The following is a 20,829-nucleotide window of genomic DNA, read 5'->3' on the forward strand; positions in this document are numbered from 1 at the left end:
CCAGTAGTTAGGGCGTCCGTCTACCATATGGGAGGTCCGCGGTTCAAACCCAGGGCCTCCTTGACCCGTGTGGAGCTGGCCATGCGCAGTGCCGATGCACGCAAGGAGTGCCGTGCCACGCAAGGGTGTCCCCCGCGTGGGGGAGCCCCACGCGCAAGGAGTGCGCCCGCGAGGAAAGCCGCCCAGCGTGAAAAGAAAGAGCAGTCTGCCCAGGAATGGCGCCGCCCACACTTCCCATGCCGCTGACGACAACAGAAGCGGACAAAGAAACAAGACGCAGCGAATAGACACCAAGAACAGACAACCAGGGGAGGGGGGGAAATTAAATAAATAAATAAATCTTTAAAAAAAAAAAAAAAAGATTGAAGAGCATTGTCAAAATATAACTAACCAAAGTATTTTCCTCCAACGCCCCCATTATTATTGTTATCTTTATATCATTTATTTATGAGCATACACAAATAATAAGTGTATAATCAAAGTTGTGAACTTACAAAGCAAACATGCATAACATCATACAGGGGTCCCACACATCAACCCTTCACCAACACCTTGCATTGTTGTGAGGCGTTTGTTATAAATTATGAAAGAATATTGTCAAAATCTTAGTCCTTATCTTATATTTGGTGTATTTTCCCCCAACCCACCCTATTATTATTTTTTAAATATACCACCAGGTCTTGAAGCTATTTTCCTATAATTTCTTCTAGAAACTTGGTTATTGCTTATGGTTATTCTTTTATTCTTTAGGTTTTTGAGCCATTTTGAGTTAATTTTTGGATAAGGTGTGAGATAAGGGTCCTCTTTCCTTCTTTTGGCTTTGGATATCCAGTTCATTGGGCACCATTTGTTGAATGGACTGTTCTGCCTGAGCTGTATGGGTTTGTCAGACTAGTCAAAAATCACTTGACCATAGATGTGAGGGTCTGTTTCTGAACCTCAGTTTGGTTCCATTGTTCTATGTGACTGTCTTTATGCTAGTACCAGGCTGTATTTACCACTATAGTGAGGTAATATAAAGTCTAGAGAGGAGAGTTCGCTTTTCCTTTTTAAGATGTTTCTGGCTATTCAGGATCACTTACCCTTCCAAATAAATTTGATAATCATGTTTTCAATTTAAAAAAAGGCTGGTGGACTTTTTACTGGGATTTCATTGAATCCGTGTATCAATTTGAGGAGAATTGACATCTTGATGATATTTAGTCTTCCAATCTGTGAGAATAGAATATTCTTCCAATTATTAGGCCTTTTTTGATTTGTTTTAACATTGAGTTGCAGTTTTCTGAATACAAGTGCTTTATATCATTGGTTAAGTTTATTGCTGACTGTTTGAGTTTTATCTGTCATGTTTTCTTTTCACCACTCTTTTGACATTTTTAGTTAATTTTATTGATATGATCTTCATTTTTAGACTCCTAGGCCTCATTCTCCTTTCTTTTCAGGCTCTAGCACACCCTCTAGTATTTTCCTGATAATCTGGTCTCTTGGTTAGAAATTCTGTTTCTGTTTATCTGTGAATATTCTAATCTCTTCCTCATTTTTGAAAGACAGTCTTGCTAGATATAAGATTCTTGGCTGGAAGTTTTTCTCTTGTAGTATCTTAAATACATCACACCACTGTCTTCTTACATTCGTGGTTTCTGGTGAGAAATCAGCACTTAATCTTATTGGGTATCCCTTCCATGTTATGCGTTGGTTTTTCTTGCTATTCTCAGAATTCACTCTTTGTCTTTAGCATTTGACATTCTAATGAATATATGTCTCGGAGTTGTTCTATTCAGATTTTTTTGGATGGGAGTACACTCTGCTTCTTGGATCTGGATATCTATGTCCTGCAATAGGGTTTTGGGAAATTTTCTACCATTATTTCTTCAATATTCCTTCTGCCGCTTTTCCCTTCTCTTCTCCTTCTGGAACACCCATGACACGTATGTTTGCACACCTTTTGCTGCATTTAGTTCCCTGAAACCTTGTTCAGTTTTTTTTTTTTAAAGATTTATTTTATTTATTTCTCTTCCCTTCCCCCACCACCCCAGTTGTCTGTTCTCTGTGTCCATTTGCTGCACGTTCTTTTTTTTTTTTTTGTCTGCTTCTGTTATTGTCAGTGGCACAGGAATCTGTGTTGCTTTTTGTTGCGTCATCTTGCTGCGTCAGCTCTCCTTGTGTGCCGCACCATTCCTGGGCAGGCTGCGCTTTCTTTTGCACTGGGCAGCTCTCCTTACGGGGTGCACTCCTTGGACGTGGGGCTCCCCTACCCGGGGGGCACCCCTGCGTGGCACAGCACTCCTTGCGCGCATCAGTACTGCGCGTGGGCCAGCTCCACACAGGTCAAGGAGACCTGGGGTTGGAACTGTGGACCTCCCATGTAGTAGACAGACGCCCTATCCACTGGGCCAAGTCCGCTTCCCCCGTTCAATTTTTTCTATTCTTTTCTTCATCTGTTCTTTTGTATGTTCACTTTCAGTGGCCATTTCTTCAAGCTCACCAATCTTATCTTCTGCCTCCTCAAATCTGCTATGACATGATTTCAGTGTTCTTTAAATATCATTTACTGCACCTTTCCTTCCCATAAGATCTACTATTTTTCTATGTATGCTTTCAGATTCTTCTTCGTGCTCATCCAGTGACTAACTGAATTTATTAAAGAGATTTGTTTGAACATCTCAACTCCTTTTTGTCATCTGGAGGCTTATCTTATTCCTTTGACTTGGCCATAGCTTCCTGTTTCTTGGTGTGGATTGTAATTTTTTGTTGGCGTCTTGGTTCTTGGCTAACTAGAGTAGTTATTCTGGGTGCAATTTTTCTCTTTAGTTTAGGGTTTCCTGCCATTTCTCCCTTGCTCACTGTGCAGTAGGATCCAAGGATTTTGGGGTACAAGCTGCCCTCAGTATCCCAGGGACTGATGAAGCTTTTCCCAGCTTTCTCTTTTGCCAGGGGTAGGGACAGAGTCACAGCAGTGTGGAATAATCCAAGTTGTGCAGGCCTAGACTGTAATTGCCAGAGAGACTGATGAAGCTTCACATCCCTGTCTTCCCTGCCTGGAGTAAGGATGGAGCTGTAGGTGTGGGCAGAAATTTATGAAGTGTGGGTCCAAGATGACCATAGTTGCCCCGATAGTCTTCTGATGGTTCAGTTTGTGCCAGCGAAATATACATGCAGTTACCTGAATAGGCTGGTGCAGGATATGGCAGCTTCTTCCCTCACAAAGGTGGGGCTGACGCCTAGGCTGGGGCTGCAGGCTTATCTGGGTGAAAGAAACCAGTTTCTACCTTCACTGTGATTTTCGGTCAGCCTGGCTTCCCCTCATGCTGGGCGCAGAGTCAAAATGGCGGCTACTAGCTTCTTTCTCATCTAGACAAGTTCAAACTGTAGCTGTTCTTAGGGTTATTTTCTAGCCAGCCTAATCCACCAATCAGTAGCTGAAATCAGTGGTAACTGTCCCCTCCTCCCCTGTTTTTGGGAAATGGAGATTCAAATTCCAGCCGCAGAATAGCTCCTATGGCAGCTTGTGCTGCCAAAGTAGGATGATCACCAGCCTCCTAGGCTTGGTCGGTGATTTCCCGGAGAGGCTGGTGCAGGTCCACCCAGCTTCCTCCCTGCTGGTGGTGGGGTTCCAATCTGATCTGGATGGAAAGAAGCTGGTCCTTACCAGCACTGTGCTTTTCAGTCTACCCCTCTTCCCCTCATGCCAGGGCATGGGGTTAAGATGATGGCTACCAGCCTCTTTCTGGCTTGGACAGGCTCAAACTTTAGCTGTTTTCAGGATCATACTTCAGTCCACTGAATTTACTCATCAGTAGCTGAAGTTGGTGCCCAACTATCACTTCCTCCCCCGTTTTTGGTAATTGAAGCTTTCAATTCCAGCCGCAGAACAGCTCCCGAGGTGGCTTGAGCCTCAAATGGAGGATGGGCCTCGGCCTCTGTGCCCTGGAGCATTCTTCTTACGAATCATCTCTGCAGATGGGCAGTCTCTTCCTTCCATTCCTTCAAGGATGTGGCTGGACGTTCTTCTGGCCTCCTGGAGCCCCCAAACAAGTGCTTCAGCTAACTCAGAGAGCTCTGGGTGTTTACTAACTGCCCTGTAGCAGGAGCTGACTGCAGGAGCTCCTTACTCTGCTGCCATCTTGCTGCTTGTCCCACCTCTACAGTGAAATTTACAGTTTAGTTTTTTGGTCACAAAAGAGAATCTATAAATCTGTGTGGAATTTCTCTATAGGAATGCAATTATTTATTTCATATGATGAATGTGTCACATAATATGGTAGTAAATCACATTGCTATTTTATTATTCTGTACTAAAATTTTTTTAAACTTCATTCTGTAAAAGGTTATTAGTGTTATTTTGTGTTAAATTGCCACAAACTATTATTTTATCCCTGTTGAAATTTTTATTTTTTTAACTTTGTTAATATCTTTCGCTTGTTCATCTGTAATAAACTAATTTTGTGAAAGGTATAATTTTTTACTGTATAAAGAATGATTTTATCTTTGGGAATTCATTGTGTTAGAGAAGTCAGCCAGCTAAATTATCGAACTGCTACATCCTAGCCACTATTTAGAAAGGAAAAATTTAATCATGTACTTACCTTACAACGTGGAAAGACTTGTTGACACCTGTGTTAAATCTGATTCATATAACAAAGGTGTTGCAAAGAATTTTAATTTTATAAATCTTAAAGAAGATGTGATTAAAGGTCTTTATCTTTTCTTGACTTTTCCTCCAGAACACTTAGGGCTTAGTAAGTGATATAAACATGAATTTAAAAGCCCAATTGTTGCTAAATGATTGAGGCACAGATCAAAAAATATTAATATCTGGCAGCGGACTTGGCCCAGTGGCTAGGGCGTCCGTCTACCACATGGGAGGTCCGCGGTTCAAACTCCGGGCCTCCTTGAACTGTGTGGAGCTGGCCCATGTGCAGTGCTGATGTGCGCAAGGAGTGCCGTGCCATGCATGGATGTCCCCCGTGTAGGGGAGCCCCATGCGCAAGGAGTGCATTCTGTAAGGAGAGCCACCTAGTGCGAAAGAAAGTGCAGCCTGCCCAGGAATGGCGCCGCACACACGGAGAGCTGACACAACAAGGTGATGCAGCAAAAAGAAACACAGATTCCTGTGCCACTGACAACAACAGAAGTGGACAAAGAAGATGCAGCAAATAGACACAGAGAACAGACAACTGGGGTGGGGGGGGAGGGGGAGAGAAATAAATCAATGAATCTTTAAAAAAATATATTAATATCCACTGTTTTTCCACCATGTTCTTTGAAGTAGAAGTGGCCATGTATTCTGTCTGGCTTGAAGAAATCTAACAAAAAAGCAATAGCTTTCTTGTTCCAAAGAAAGTAGCTATGTTCAATAAATTATGTAAATAAAAGTTATTTTATACTTGAAAAAAAAATCTGGGAGAGGCCTCAGTGGTGTGTTCTGACTCAGGGACTCTCGTGATGTAATCAACATGTCCAGTTTGTGGTCTTCTGAAGGCTTGACAAGAACTGGAGGATCTGCTTATAACATAGCTGTTGGCTGGAGGCGCCAGTTCCTTGACAGCTGTTGTCAGGAGCCTTACCATATAGGCCTCTCCATAGTGCTGCTCAGTATGGCTCCTGGCTTCCCACAAAGCAGATGATCCAAGAAAAAATATGACTACTATGGAAGCCACAGTACCTTTTAATGACACCTGGTTTCTGAAGTTGCACAGTCACTTCTACTTTATTCTCTTCATTAGAAACAAGTCGTTAGGTCCAGACTGCATTCAGAGTGCATAAGAATTAGGTTCTACTACTTGTAGTATCAAAGAATTTGTGTGTATATATTTTAAACAAGCCTACTTGCTGAGCAAACCAAATTAACCTATACTGATAATATCTGATCATATACCTTTCTAAAAATGAATGAATAAATAATTAGCAAAATTTCAGACTTTTAAGGAATGGCTAAGACTTCTTTACTCTTGGGCAGTTAAGACTAGGCCTATCCTGAGTTCATGATAGGAAGAAAAAGACCTAGGACTGGGATAACCTGTCACCTCTGAGAATTTCTGTATTACCTTTTAAAATCTATTTGTTTGACTCTCATTTTTTAAAAATTAAGCTGATTTATTTCTAATTTTAATTCTTATAAATTTTACCATAGAATGTTATTGCTTGATTTGATTAAATTCAGAGCCCTGATCTTAAAAGATTATAAAATTCAGTATTCATTGTGGATTAAAATGTAGTCCTTTTAATGCAACAAGCATTATATTCTTGGTGACCTATAACATTGCTATTGGTTTTATTAAGAAGTGCTTTTAGTGGTTTTAGAGAAGAATAGCTATTAAGATAAATACATTAGATAGATTTATTATAAAAGCACTAATTTTGTGGTTTCCTTTTTTCTCCCCCTTTAGTGGACCTTCCAGGCTCCAGAATTATTTAGTGTCTGGAAAGAATAATTCTGATACAGATGAAAAGGATGTTCAGGAAAGTTCAGGTAAGTTATTGTTTGTTTATTTTCTACTGTCTTGATTTTTATGGCATTAAGCATATCGAATAAGGTGCTTTTTGTTTTATGTAAATTGTCACTGATGGCAAACATGTATCGGGTATCTACTTTTAAGAACCTGCACTATATAGTTGAAGATTTGTATGACTCTGTACCTAGGTCAGAGAGAGAGATGAGTGATAGTCTTTTCTTTTAAGTAGGATGTAATGAAATATGGGCCATTACAGAATCTACTCAGTATATTTAAAAATGTTAATTCCTAAGTAATCTTGAAATATAACACAGTTTTTAAAAAAATGTTAAAATGGTAAGAGTATAAATGAAAAAGATTGGCCATGTATTGATGACTATAGAAATTGGGTAATGGGTGTATTGGGTTTATTATACTTTTTTCTTCTTTTGAATATGTTTGAAATGTTCCATAATACAGTTTTTTAATTGCCTCTAAATGAAGAGTTTTGTAATTTTTTTCATGTAGACTTTGCACATGTCTTACGAAGTTTTTTTCCCTTAGCATTTTTTTTGTTACTATTTAAAAGTAGTGAGACTTTTATAATTTATCTTTGTCAGTAGGTAGGCTGTGTTTTGCTGTACTGTTTTACAACTATATTTGATTTACTATTTCTAATTTTGTATATTTGTTTTCTCTTCCTTTTTTTCCTTGATAGACTAGAAACGTGATTAGTTTTTGCCCCTAAAGAATCTGTGCTTGAATATAATTGAATATAATCTATTATAATGTTTTTCTCTTTACAAATTCACCAGTTTTTCCTTTTTTGTTCTCCCTCCCTTCTTTAGATTTGTTTCATTATTTTTATGCTTTATAAGTTGAATGCTTTTTATGCGTCTATATTTATTTTCCTACTTTTTGTTTGATTTTTAAAAAAAGCAATGGGAGCAGATGAAGCTCAAGCAGTTGAGCGCCTGCTTCCTACATAGGAGGTCCTCTTAAAAAAACAACAACAAAAAGCAAAACAAACAGAGAAACCAACTTAGGGATGCTGATGTGGCTCAGTGATAGAATGCTGGCTTCCCGCTTCCCACGAGGGGCGGGGTTTAATCCCTTGTCCCCATATCTCAAAAAAAAAAAAAGCAATGAATTTTCCTGAGTATAGTTTTGACTTTATTTTTAGCCTTTTCTATATATTGTTTTTATTGTAATATAATTCAAATTATAGTGATGATTTTTCTTTGTCCCAGAGGATGCATTAGTTAAGAGCTTAGTCTTTAGATCTAGAAACCTGGGGTAGAATTCAGCTCTGCTGTTAATACTTAACTCGCTATGTGATCTTAAATAAGGAATTTCAGTATTCTTAGTTTCAGCTTCCTTACCTGTAAAATGATAATGTCATGTCCAATTGCAAGGGTTGAAACAAGAATGATTACATACTCCATGCTTAGCTTAATGCCTGTTGTATGTTAAATCTGCAATAAATGTTGACAGTTATTCAAAGAAGTTATGTTTTGTGCTTTTATTGATTTCTAATTTCATTTCACAGTTACTGGAGCACTTGGCCTGTATTATTTATTTTTGGAATTTATTAAGGCTTTCTTTTTATGTTCTAATGTATGCTTAGTTTTTATAGTTCTTCCATGGGAGTTTGAACAAGAGGGAAAATATTATTTTATGTGTACAGATATGGGCTTAAAAATATATATCCACTTTTGTGATAAATGTTAACATATTAACATTGAATATGCTTTAAATATTTGCAGAATTCTTAGATATTTATTTAATATTGCAGAATACTTACTGCATATTCTTCTAGAGGCTAGGCATATGGCACTGTACAAAACTGACAACTTCTTTCCCTTCCTGGAGCTTACTTTCTTGGGGGAGGAGATGTGAGGAGGGCAGGATGGCAGAAAAAAAAACAGATAAAAAATCTTTGATTTGTTAGATGTTGAGAAAAGAGAAAGCAGGGAAGGAGATGGGGATATTACGTGAATAAAGTGGGTTACCCAACTTAAGTGTGACGTCCTCACTGAGGAAGTGGTCATTTAAGTAAAGATCTGGGAGAGATAAGAAAGCAAACCATATAATAATTCTGGGAAAAGAGTGTCCCAGATACAGAAGATCCAATGAAAAGGTTATGATGTGGTAAAGAGTCTGTCCTGATCAAGGAATGTCAGGGAGTAGTAGGAGATGGAATAACAGAAGTAACAACAAAAGATTGCAGTTGTGTTAAAGGCCATTGTAAGGACTTTTGGCTTTACTGAGAGAGATGAAAAGTCATTGGAGGGTTTTGAGCTGAGGAGAGACATGATCTGACCTATATTAACAGAATCACCGAGGCTGCTCTGTTAGGAGTAGACTTATAGGAGGAGTACCTGGGGGTAAAGCAGGTTGGTAAGACACCGGAAATTCCTTCTGAAAGTAGGTTGCTTGGACTAGATGTTAGCAGTAGAAGGTAAGATTTGGGATATTTTTGATGGTAGAATTAACAGGATTTCCTGGTGGATAGGATGCAAGATATAAGAGAAAGCAGTGTATCGGAGAAAACTTCAGTGTTTTTTACATGGGCAAAATTATGTCTAAAATTTTAGGTGGTTTATGGACCCTAAGTGTTCCAGTTACAAATTATTGTAAAACTAACCACCCAAACTTAGTGGTTTAATATAACAATTTATTTGTCTCTCATCTTTCTATGGTTTGACTTGGCTTAGCAGAGCAATTCTTACACTGGCTTTATTGCATTTGCAGTGAAATACAAGCTGTTGGGGCTTGAGTCATCTGAAAGCTCAACTGGGCTGGAGGTGCAAGATAACATCTTCACTTATAAGTTTGGTGCCCAGCTAGGGTGGCTGGAACAGTTGGGAGCTGGCCAAGCATCTCTTTTCCTCCATGTGGCCTTTCTACATGGTTATCTTGGGCTTCTTCGAAGCCTGGCTGTCTCAGGATAGTAAGTGTTTATACATGGTGGCTGGCTTCCCCAAAGGTCAGGTTCAAAGAGACCCAGGTGAACTCTTAGGATTTAGCCTTTGAAGTCCCAGAATGTCATTTTTGCTGTATTCCATTATCAAGCAAGTCAGTAAGGCTAATGCGGATTCAAAAAGAAGGGGATTCGACTCTGCCTCTTGATGAGGAATAACATTTGGGCATAGGAAGGAAAGAATTGATGGCAGCTATCTATGAACTAAGGTTGAGAACCCCTGATCTAATTGGCACACTGCTAAGTTCAGTACGATGGTATAGCTGTAGAGCTTTAAGGCGAGAAAATCGCAGATAGGTCATAGATTATGTTACTAACATATTAACTGTTTATTATATCCTACATTTTTATGTACCCAGTGGCTTTTTTAACTATTCATGAACACAAGAAAACCATTTTTTTGTTGTTCTTTGTAATTGTTTTGCCCTTTAGATAGATTTATTATAGCAACATCTGGGTTAAATCTACTTTATTTTTCCTTCCTCTGTTCATTGAAACAAAATAAGAAATAAAATGTATTGTTAGATTTAATTTTATTCAAAACATTTTTATTGAAGTTGGCCAAGTAACACACTTTAATTCAACATGGAATTAGCCATTGCTCCATGGTATTATCTTTTGTATTTTATAGACAACTCAAGAATAAAAAGTTCTAAAGTGACGGAGAACAAAATACATCACAAATTAGGTAAGATTATTTTGTTTTTCTCTCTTTCAATGAAATTTTCATTGGAAAAAAATACTATTATTAAACCTTCATTTCTAAATATAAATTGCTTTTTCTTGAGTCAGGGAAATATTATTTGGATTAATTGTCAGATAAATTGAAATTATGCATTTTGCTTCCATGAATTCAACAGTAAATCATTACAAACCACAAAATTGCTCTTTTGTCCATCTATAAATCCTACAGTCCTCCCACCCTTTGCCCCATAGTAGGGAGCATGAATCGACCTTGGATAAGAAGCTAAGCTTAGAGAGTTTTGGCAAAGAACCTATAACTGCTAGGAAGATGGCATTCTTGACAGCTCCTTTTCCCACATTTTATCCAGTTTCCTGAGCAAAGCGGTAGCTAGGTTGGACAAATTAGGCAGAGCTGGGAATGGGGAAGCAGTGGAAAGACCCAAGTGAGAACTATAACTCTGTACTTCCCAAAGAACTATTTGCCTGTCAGGTTCATGGGAACACCCACTGGTTCTGAGGGGTCTTAGAGTAGTCTTCTATGTTTCTTCGTATACTTGAAGCTGGAAGTGTTCCCACACTTGTATCTGAGGAGAACTGGTAGAAGTAAGACTTTTTCTCATTTCATCAACCGAGAATGTACCATTTTATCAGTGTCTAGGTGACCCATATAAACAGAGACTGCTATCCTTTTCAGTGCTTTCTAGGAAGACAGATAGAGTCAGGAGTAGGCAAAGGGAAAAAAATGCCCCTGAACAGGGGCTTTGGCATCCAGAAATAAGAAAATCAAACATTACATCTTAAGAACGCTAGGCAACTTCTGGTTAACCAGAACTACTGTAGGAGGTAGATGAAAATTTTAACAATAAAAGAAATGTGAACACTTTCAGAAATTTAGTTACAGCGTAAAAGACTTGCTGGTACTAAAAACCATGATTTTTCAGTTTAAAAAGTAGTAGATGAACTAAAAAAAAGTATAGTTACTGTTGAGAGCTGAATTAATAGTGTTTACATGGAAAAAATTCCTCAAAACAGAGCAAAAAATGCAGAAAGATGAAAACCAGGGGGGAACAAATATATATACATAGTAGAAATATGGAATAGACAAACATGCAATTAATAAGATTTCCAGGAAAAGAAGCCCCCCAAAAAACACATGGAGGGAGAAAACATTTAAAGAGAGTTGTGGAATAAAACCACTCACGATTAAAGATAGGCTTTGAGTCCATGGTTTGAATGAGTTTACCAGCTGCCAGCCAGGATTATTGAAAAAGTGGGAAGTGGATGTGGCTGAAGTAGTAGGGCACCCCCCTACCATATGGAAAGTTCCAGGTTTGGTTCCCGGTGCCTCCTAAAGAAAACAAGCAAGATAGCTAGCTGATGCGATGGGCTGGCGTGACAAGATGATGCAAAGAGATGATGCAGCAAGGAGACACAGTGGGAGAGACAACAAGTGGGGAGCAGAGGTGGCTCAGGTGATTGGGCGCCTCCCTCTCACATGGGAGGTCCTGAGTTCATTTCCTAGTGCCTCCTAAAGAAGAAGAGAATGAACAGACACAGCACACAACAGGCACAGGGAGCAGACAGCAAGTGCAAATAATGAGAAGGGAGAATAAATAAAAATAAATCTTAAAAAAAAAAAAAGAAAAGAAAAAGGTGTACCTCTAGATATAAGTGAATCAAGTTCTTTATTTTCAAGGATAGAAGGAAGTGTCCAGACAGAAAGAACAAATTGAATACCAGGGAGAAAAATGACTGGCACTGCTTTATCTTTGTAACACTGGAGGACAAGAAAATGATGTTTATCACCTCAATAATCCAGCCAAGAAATCTTTCCTTCTGATAGATGAATTATATTTGAAGATAATACAAAATTCAGCTGAGTATTTTCTATGCAAAATAACCTGTGAGATGTTCTAACCAAGTATATAAATTAGAACTGAATCCAAAAAGAAGAAATGGTAAAGGAATGATTCTTAGGATACATATGATTAAACTTAATAGTGTGTATTAGTTTTCTATTGTTGTCTAACAAATTACCACAGATATAAAGGCTTTCAGTAGCACACACTTAATATCTCACAGCTTCCATGGGTGAGGTACTCAGGTACGACTTAGCTGGGTCTCAACAGGCTGCAAAAACAAGACCTTAGCTGAGGCTCAGGGTTCTCTTCCAAGCTCACATAGTTGTTGGCTGAATTCAGTTCCTTGAGATTGTAGAACTTAAATCCCTGCTTCCTGACTGGTTGTTGCCTGGGGGCCATATTAAACTTGTAGAAACCATTTGCAGTCCCTTGTCATGTGATCTTTCAAAATATGGCAGCTTGTTCTTCAAATCAGCAAGGAAGAATCTCCCTCTGCTTCTGCTAGACAATCTTATATGTATATTATATGTATATTTATAATGATAACATAATCACAGGAGTGACATTGCATCACCTTTGGCATAATCTGTTGACTAGAAGAAGGTCACAAGGAAGTGGATGTGCCTCAAGCGATTGGGCTCCCTACTACCATATGGGAGGTCCAGGGTTTGGCCCAAGTGGAGAGCTGGCCCACCCGGTGAGCTGTCCTGAGCAGAGTGGTGTCCCGAGTGGAGAGCTGGCGCAGCAAAATGATGCAACAAGAAGAGACACGGGGAGAGACAATAAAAGATGCAGCAGACCAGGGAGCTGAGGTGGTGGAAGAGATTGTGCATCTCTCTCTTACTCCGGAAGGTCCCAGGATCGGTTCCCACTGCCGCCTAAAAGAGAAGGCAGGTAGACACAGAAGAATGCACATTGAATGGACATAGAAAGCAGACAGTGGAGAGGGGGTAGGGATTAAGAAACAAATAAATCTTTTATTAAAAAAAAGGAAGCCCACAGATCTCACCTGCATTCCAGGGAAGAGTATGACTCATTGTAGATTACCTAATGGTATACCCATCACTTAATGCTGACGTGACTGGGGATTCATTGTAACCAAGTAAGGGTTTTTGTTATAGTGCCTTGAAATCCAGACTATTTTAGCAAAACTTGACATGGTGGGGAGGCGAATAGGGTAGGGGAGGGATAGTAAAAATAGTTTAAAAGTTTCATTTTACTGAATAGAGGAAAAGAAAGAAAAGACTATTTTAGTAAAGAATATCAATTTTTTTATACCATGGAGAAATATGAGTTTAATGGGAAGGTGATGAGAGTGAAAGAAGAGTGAAAAAGTATAGCAGTACCTTGAAATGATAAAAGATAGGAGAAAGAAAAATATCGGTAAATTGATCAAGCCAATAAAAATGAGATAGAAGAATCAATAATATAAGTTAACTAATAGATATAAAGTGAAATGGGAGGAATAAATTGAAATATATTACATGTTACACTAAATAAATATGAATGGATTAATTAATAAGACAGAGACCATCAAATTTGCTTTAACTACATCCAACCAACCTATGTGTTAAGAAATGCACTTAAAACAGGCTATAAAGTAAATGATAGTCAAAGGATTAGGTACCCAAATGTAAACAAAAATAAAATAGTGCTATTTTTAAAATTAGGCAAAGTAGAATTTAGAGTTAAAAATGCTGAATAGGATAAAGAAAGGCATGTGGTTATAAAAAAGTTTATGGAGAAGATAGAAAAATCCAACTTTTATCCACCAAACAACTTAGCAACTTAAATGTATAAAGAAGAAAGTGTTAAAGACGGTGAGTAGATTTTCCTTTAAACAACACAATTAGAATGGGAAATTTTAATAAGCACTTTCAGAATTGTATAGCTGTAACAGACAAAAAGTAGTTAATACTGCAGTCAGCAAAATCAATTGAATATAATTTTGCATTATTATTAAGATAAAGTGAATGGGTATGTGTGTGTACACACACATATGCACTCACATAATCTCACCCTTTGTTGTTTTCCTATTGAAGAGCGTTTAGTCTAATTCCAGTGTGTATTTTTGCTATTATAAATAGTTGCCATGAATATTCTTGTACCTGTAGGTTTGCCCATTCTTGTATTTTCTGAGAATTTTCTAGAAATGAAATTGTTGGGGGAATGGTATTATAATAATACATATTGCCAAATTGTTTTCAATCAGTATAAATTTCTAACAACAATATATGAGTTTGCCTAGGTTTCTTTAACATTGCCAGTATTGGGTATTATCAGATTTTTAAATCTTTGCCAATCTGGTAGCCTATTTTTTAAAATGGTATTTCTTTACTCATTAGCACAAATATATCTTAAAATTTAGTTTTCTACTCATTTTTTTAGAGGCATTAATGTTCTGAAAGGTAATATCAGTCCAAACTTTCCCTTCTGCAAAATATCATTCAACTAAATACTTCTGTGTGTACATCCAGCTAACCATTTATACGTATATATCTTTTTACAGTGTTACCCTCTCACACACCAAATGTTCGCAGGACCAAGAGAATGCGATTGAAACCTTTGGAATACTGGAGAGGGGAGCGAATAGATTATCAAGGAAGACCATCAGGTAATATCCAATTTATGCTTTAATGTCTTTCAGTAATAAAATGATATTTTAGGTTTGCTAAATTTATTTTTTATTTCTTTAGAAAAATAATATTTTAGGATTGCTCTAATTAATTTATGATTACTATATACTAGGCACTGTTCTACATATTTATATACAATATCTTGTTTAATAATTCCCCCTAAAAATGTGACAAGGGTAAATACTATTCAAATCCACTCATCTGATTATGAGAGAGAGTGATTTTTTTTTCCTTTTTGGTAGCTATTTGAAAGAGCAGTATGATCTTATAGAATGTTATTTCTGCATTATCCAACATGGTTTCTAATTGAATAAAATAAAGCATTTGATCAGAACATGAGAAACGTATAACTGATAAAAATAAAATTTTTTTCATTTTTATTTTCATCCCATTTCTTTATATTTTTCTGCAATATTGGTGGGCAGTGGGCAGAAAATCTGGTAGTGTTAAAATGGTTTCTTGTCTTTAAATATACCTAAACCAAAGGAGCATAAATTAAAAGGTTGATTACTATAAATAGTTCTTTCCTGGCTTTTTTAAATTTTTAGTATTTTTACCTCTACTGATGATTATTAATTTCAGACAAGCTGCAAAGACCGTTCAGTCATGTTTCATAAGTGTTTCTAGTTTTAGAATAGTAGAGATTTAAGTGAACTTGGTTGGTATATGTGTTAACTTGAGCTATTTGCTGTAGAATGTAATAGCAGTGTATTCTTTGGTACTTTGGAAAGAAAAATGCTGTATTAATTTAAAAAGAGTTTTATTTCAAGCTTTATACTTTCCCAGGTATGATATTTTAACTTCTTTGTTATCATTGTTAAATTTCAGGAGGATTTGTGATTGGTGGAATACTCTCCCCAGACATGATCTCATCTAAAAGGAAGGCAAAAGGAAACAAGAAAAAAGTCAACAAAATAGCTAATAGAAAAAGGATCTGTCTTGATAACGATGAAAGAAGTATGGCCTTATTTTTAAAAGTAACCCTTAGGTTTTATTTTAATAACATAGTGCTTTGAGAAGAAGCTCTTGCAAATTTTGGAATTTACCTCTAAAAACTTCAGTACTACTATAGTTGAAATTTGCTTTTTAATACCCATTTTTGTCCAAATTTTGAAAATAAACTCATTCTTTTAAAAAAAAATCATTAATATCATAGTATAAAACATTTCCTTATGAGTAATTTGCCCAGTCAAGTGAAGCTTAGGATGTTTTGCTTCTGTTTTAAATCATTGCAGTTTTTTAAATTTGAATTTTTATCAGAGTGATTTAAGAACAAGAAGACATTGTATGACTCTGGAAGTTTTCTTTTACAACCTATAGCTGTAATTTCATACTAGATTTTCTTTACACTTGTGAATAAGTTTAAGGAAGTAGTTTCTATTCAGTGGGATTTCTTTTACAGAGAGAAAATTAATGACAGATCTGAATATACGTCTTGGAGATCCTTTTCAGCCAACGGAAGTAAAGGACCCAGACACAAGAGAGATTATTCTCATGAGTAAGATGAGATATTGAAAATACTTACTTTACCATTATTGTAGAGACGTAACTAGCAAGAGCACATATCAACCTGACAAATGCTAGCCTTAATCTTAGGTTAGCACAACGTCCTAGAGGCCTCCTGCTATAATGTATTAGATGGGCATTAATTATTTAGTTGCTGGAAGGTGGGAAAGGCCACAGGAAATATGAAGGAGGGACTGTAGTATGGTGGTAGGTGATAGAAGACAGCTGTTTACCACCCAGGTAATACTTACATACAGGATATATTTAAGTATTTTAACAATTGTTAAAACTATACCCGTTTGTACTGAGGAGTATTTGTCTTAAGTCAGAAGATAGGCCACAGGGAGGTGGTGGTAATTGTATTCTCACTTCAGATTTTGACTATGAAATAGGCTCTCTTGACATCTTTAATAGCAAAGTGATATCCATATTCATATTGTTTATTTGGCAGCAGAGGTAGAAGTACAGAGAGTTTGTTTAGTGTGGTATCTTGCTATACTGAATGAGGTTAAAAAAGTTGTGAGTGCTGTTGTCATGAGTTAAACACATTTTGTTCAGTCCGTGTATATTCTATATCTGTAGTCTGGGATCATGAACATACTTATATATCTAGGAAAACAGACAGAAGCTGATTGCTGATAGAAGGAATTAATTACAGATTGAGATGTATTTTAAGTAAAGAGAAATTCCAAAGTGAGGTAGTAATTTGTAAGCAACAATTAGAACTCTGGTTTCTCATAGCCTTTATCTGAGAAATAAAAATTTTATTTTACCATTGGTCAAGGTAAACTAAAAAAATTCTTTTGACATAGTGATGACACATTTGTACTGTGGGCTATGTTAAATTTTTTAAAGATATGGAATTCTTGTCTTAGCTAATTTTATCTTCGTTCTGAACAAAAATAGTAATATTATTATTGCCATTATAATTATTAATAGCTAAGACTTACATGGGTGCTTAGTTTGTGCCAGACAGTGGTTTTTGGGTTTTTTTTTTTTGTTTTCTTTTTAAAGGAGGTACCGGAGATTGAACCCACAACCTCATACATGAAGCAGGCACTCAACCACTGAGCTACATCTGCTTCCCAATGAGAGATGGGTTTTTTGTTTGTTTTTAGATGTACCAAGTAAGGGATCAAATCCAGACCTCGTACATGGGAAGCAGGCAGTCAACCACTTGAGCTACATCCACTCCCCCAGTGTTTTAAATACTCTGTACACATTAACTCATTTGATATCAACAACTCTTTAACATAGATGAACTATTGTTACTCCATTTTACAGAAAAGTAAATGGAGGCACAGAGAGAAGTAACTTGCCTGAGGTCACACAGCTTGTAAGAGTGAAAGAAGGTTTGACTTCTCTCTCTGTGCTCCTAGTACCTTTTTTGTACAATTTTAGCTCCAAAGTCAGTGCTCTTAATGACTTCTGCCTCTCTAAGGCTGGTTTATATCTAGAAATAACTTTGTTTAAATATGTTTGTATGTTGCATCATTGAGCCATATCGTTGCTATTGCTCTTTTTATCTATATTACTCTTTTTCTCCTAGATCTTGTAAGGCCACGAGATACATATCAATTTTTTGTTGAGTATGATGAGTTGAAAGTATTTAAAACATTGGATACATCTTATTTTTCTACTGGAAAGTTGATATTAGGACCATGTCAAGAAAAGGGAAAGCAGCATGTTGGCCCAGATACATTGGTATGTATCTTTATTTCTCCATATGTTTAATTTTTGCCATAAGCACAGCACTGATTTGTTGGCTTGATGAGATATTAAATATGCCATTTTTAATTTATATTAAAAATCCGATTGCAACAGTGTATAGAGAATTTTTAAAAAATCTTTTAGAGTCAACCAGCAGTTATTCAAAAATCACTTGTTCTATGCCTAGCACTATAGCCTTGAGATTCAGAAGTTAAGGAATGGTCTTATAAGTATTTTAGAGTTTAGATTTGCAAATAAATCATTAGAATTTTAGAGCTGGTGGGAATATAGATGATATTAAGTTCCTCATTTCTTGGATCATGCAATTGAGAAATAGCATAAAAGACTTCACACACACTATAACTAATTAGCAGCAAACTAGACACTAACCTAGTGGCTTCTGTAAGTATTGAACAGTATACTATTATACCAATATTACTTGCTGAATTTATAATGAGATTCAGGGTGAGTCTTTTTTTTCCCTCTCTCTCACACACACATATTCATACACACTAACACATTCAGGTCCCGTTTACTTTAGGCACTTTTTTAAGTCCCAGGTATCATGCTATGAACTTCATACAGAGTGTCTCACATATAGCTCTCATTTCTATTTTTTGCCAGTGAGGAAACTGGCTTAGAAAGGTGTTAAGTAACTTGCCCAGGGTCACCCAATTAGTAAATGACACTTTGTTAGGCTTCTGATTCATATACTTTACCACTATATCATATACATTAGCAGAAAATATTACTAGAAAATTGCTATGAAGAAGATAGAGATAATTTTAGGGGAGAAAGAAGCCATTTCAGGAGGGTTAAAAATGCTTAAAACAGTATAAATAAAAGTATGGAAGTCACAGTTAAACATAGAGGAGGTAATAGAGACTATGTTCTGACTACAACAAATTGCTCAGTGTTCTTGAAGTCTTAAGAAGTTTCTGCTTTTTAAAGGCAAAAGTTTCAATAGTGCAGGTTCCCCAAAAATGTTTGTCAGGAACTACAGAATTTCAAAACCACTGGGCTCAGGGAATTGAAAACACCCAAGTAATGGTACAGTAACATTAGCTGGTGACCATAGCTACTTTCTTTCCTTTGTTAGTCCTTTGGGAAAATCAGTCTTAAATTAAGTGGATGTTCAGAACTGGGTGGTTGTGGTAGTGGTGGTAGTTGCCATTTTATTAGGTAAAAAAAAATGTTGAATATTAGTAATTTTATTGTCCTAATCAGAGCATTTTTGAGGATAAAGAATGAGGGTGGTATTATTAGGTTAGGTAATAGCCATAACCTAAGATTTTGCTGGGTTCTCTATAAACTTTTATGTCTATAAACTATAATGTTCGATAAACATTTATGGAGGGTCTACTGTCAGAGTGAACTCTCATGGAATTCTGCCTGGGGGTAGGGTGGTGGTGATACGGAAAGAACTAACTTGAACATACTGTGAAAAGAGCACAAATGAACAAGCAGATTGTCAGAGGGAAGGGGAATGTGTCTATTGTTGCATTGCGGTTTATTTTTCTATGTAAAACAGGTTGTTAAAAGTAGAATATAAGTAGTTTATACAATTATTTTTAAATTCCTGTTGTCTTTGGGTTGCAGTTCCATTTCAAATTACATGAACTGCCCAGCAGTTCAGAAACCCTGACTAAAATCAGTTGTCATTTTCTTAGCTCTCATTTTGTTTTAGAGTAAGCTGTGTATCATTGGAATTGTCTAGGAGAAAAGAATGCCTTTGGAGACAAAGCCTCTACAGCAGTACTCTGAAAAGTGCAACAATATGTTATCCTGAATTAGGAAATTATAGACCTTGAAAAGTATCAAAATTTAAGAATATTTAATGTCATACCAAGATTTAAAAAATATTACATCCAAGGGACATTGTTTAGTCTTTGACATTTTGGCAGTTTGTGAAATCATAACTGGAGTACCACATTCATAATAATTCTTTTTACTAGCAAATTAATTAAGTTCAACAGGAGAAAAAAGAAAATTAAGACTCAAGTTTGTATTAGTAAAGAAGGGCACCTTGAGTGAGCAAAAGAAAGGAAAAGGTAGGCGTGAGAGTCTAAGACTAATTTTTTTTATCCTCTCACCCCATGTGGCTTTTGCGTGCTGTTGGCTCTGTTTCCATTCGCTGTACATTTTTCTGTGTCTGTATTTATTTATTTTTATTTCCCCTCCCCCCTTGCGACTTGCTTGCTCTCTGCCCTCTGTGTCCATTTGCTGGGGGCTCTTCTGTGTTCTCGCTTGTCTCCCTTCTTTTTGTTGCGTCACCTTGCTGAGTCAGCTCTCTGCGACATCTGCGGGTGAGCCTGCCTTCACAAGGAGGCCCTGGAATGCAAACTGGGGGCCTCCCATATGGTAGACAGGAGCTCATCTGATTGAGCCACAGCCGCTTCCCCAAGATTAATTTTTTATTATTACATCAGTATAACTACAATTCTGTTTTAAATATTTTAGAATATTCATCAGTCCAGTCTTAAGATGTTTTAGATTTTCAAGTATTATCGGAAGAGTAAAAATAACACTTAAGAAGCTAAAGAGACAGATGATCCCAGTCATATAATAAATGTGCAATTAAATATGAAGATAGGCATTATGAAATGTCACCACTGAACTAATAGTAATTACCCATTGAATTCTAATGCCGTTATTATACAACAGGAAATGTGAATAGGAAATGTTGGAAGTGTTTAACCTGGCTGATATTCAAAGGAATCCACATTAAAACCAAATGACACCATATTGACAGAGGTATTAGAAATTATTAAAGAAACATTCATATCCTTTGACGTATGGATCTCATTTGTAGAAATTTATCTTAGGAAATACTTTAGAAGTAGGGATGGGGAGAAACTGAACATAAGTTATTTATTTCAATATTGACTGTAATTGCAAAAAAATAAAAACTACTTACATGTGCTACAGAAAGAAAACGGTTATGCCATTATATGATAATAAGCAATTATATATTCCAGGCACTGTACTAATGTTTTTTAAAAATGAAGTATGTT

General features: G+C 36.7%; 1 protein-coding gene across 6 annotated transcripts in view; it reads left to right on the top strand.

Annotated features, from left to right (window-relative positions):
• CENPC (centromere protein C) overlaps positions 1–20,829 on the top strand; it is a 151,681-nt gene that overhangs the window by 63,216 nt on the left and 67,636 nt on the right. For all 6 annotated transcript variants that reach the window (XR_011649236.1, XR_009185932.2, XM_004466867.5 and 3 more), the window contains 6 exons: positions 6,390–6,472; positions 10,049–10,105; positions 14,473–14,577; positions 15,428–15,556; positions 16,002–16,097; positions 17,655–17,809. Coding sequence is in view for 4 of the 6 variants with exons in the window: in XM_004466867.5 (XP_004466924.2) it covers positions 6,390–6,472; positions 10,049–10,105; positions 14,473–14,577; positions 15,428–15,556; positions 16,002–16,097; positions 17,655–17,809 (625 nt within the window). In the remaining 2 variants the exon portion in view is untranslated. The remainder of the gene's footprint in view (positions 1–6,389; positions 6,473–10,048; positions 10,106–14,472; positions 14,578–15,427; positions 15,557–16,001; positions 16,098–17,654; positions 17,810–20,829) is intronic.

This window comes from Dasypus novemcinctus, chromosome 1, assembly GCF_030445035.2.
Source record: "Dasypus novemcinctus isolate mDasNov1 chromosome 1, mDasNov1.1.hap2, whole genome shotgun sequence".
NCBI lineage: Eukaryota > Metazoa > Chordata > Mammalia > Cingulata > Dasypodidae > Dasypus > Dasypus novemcinctus.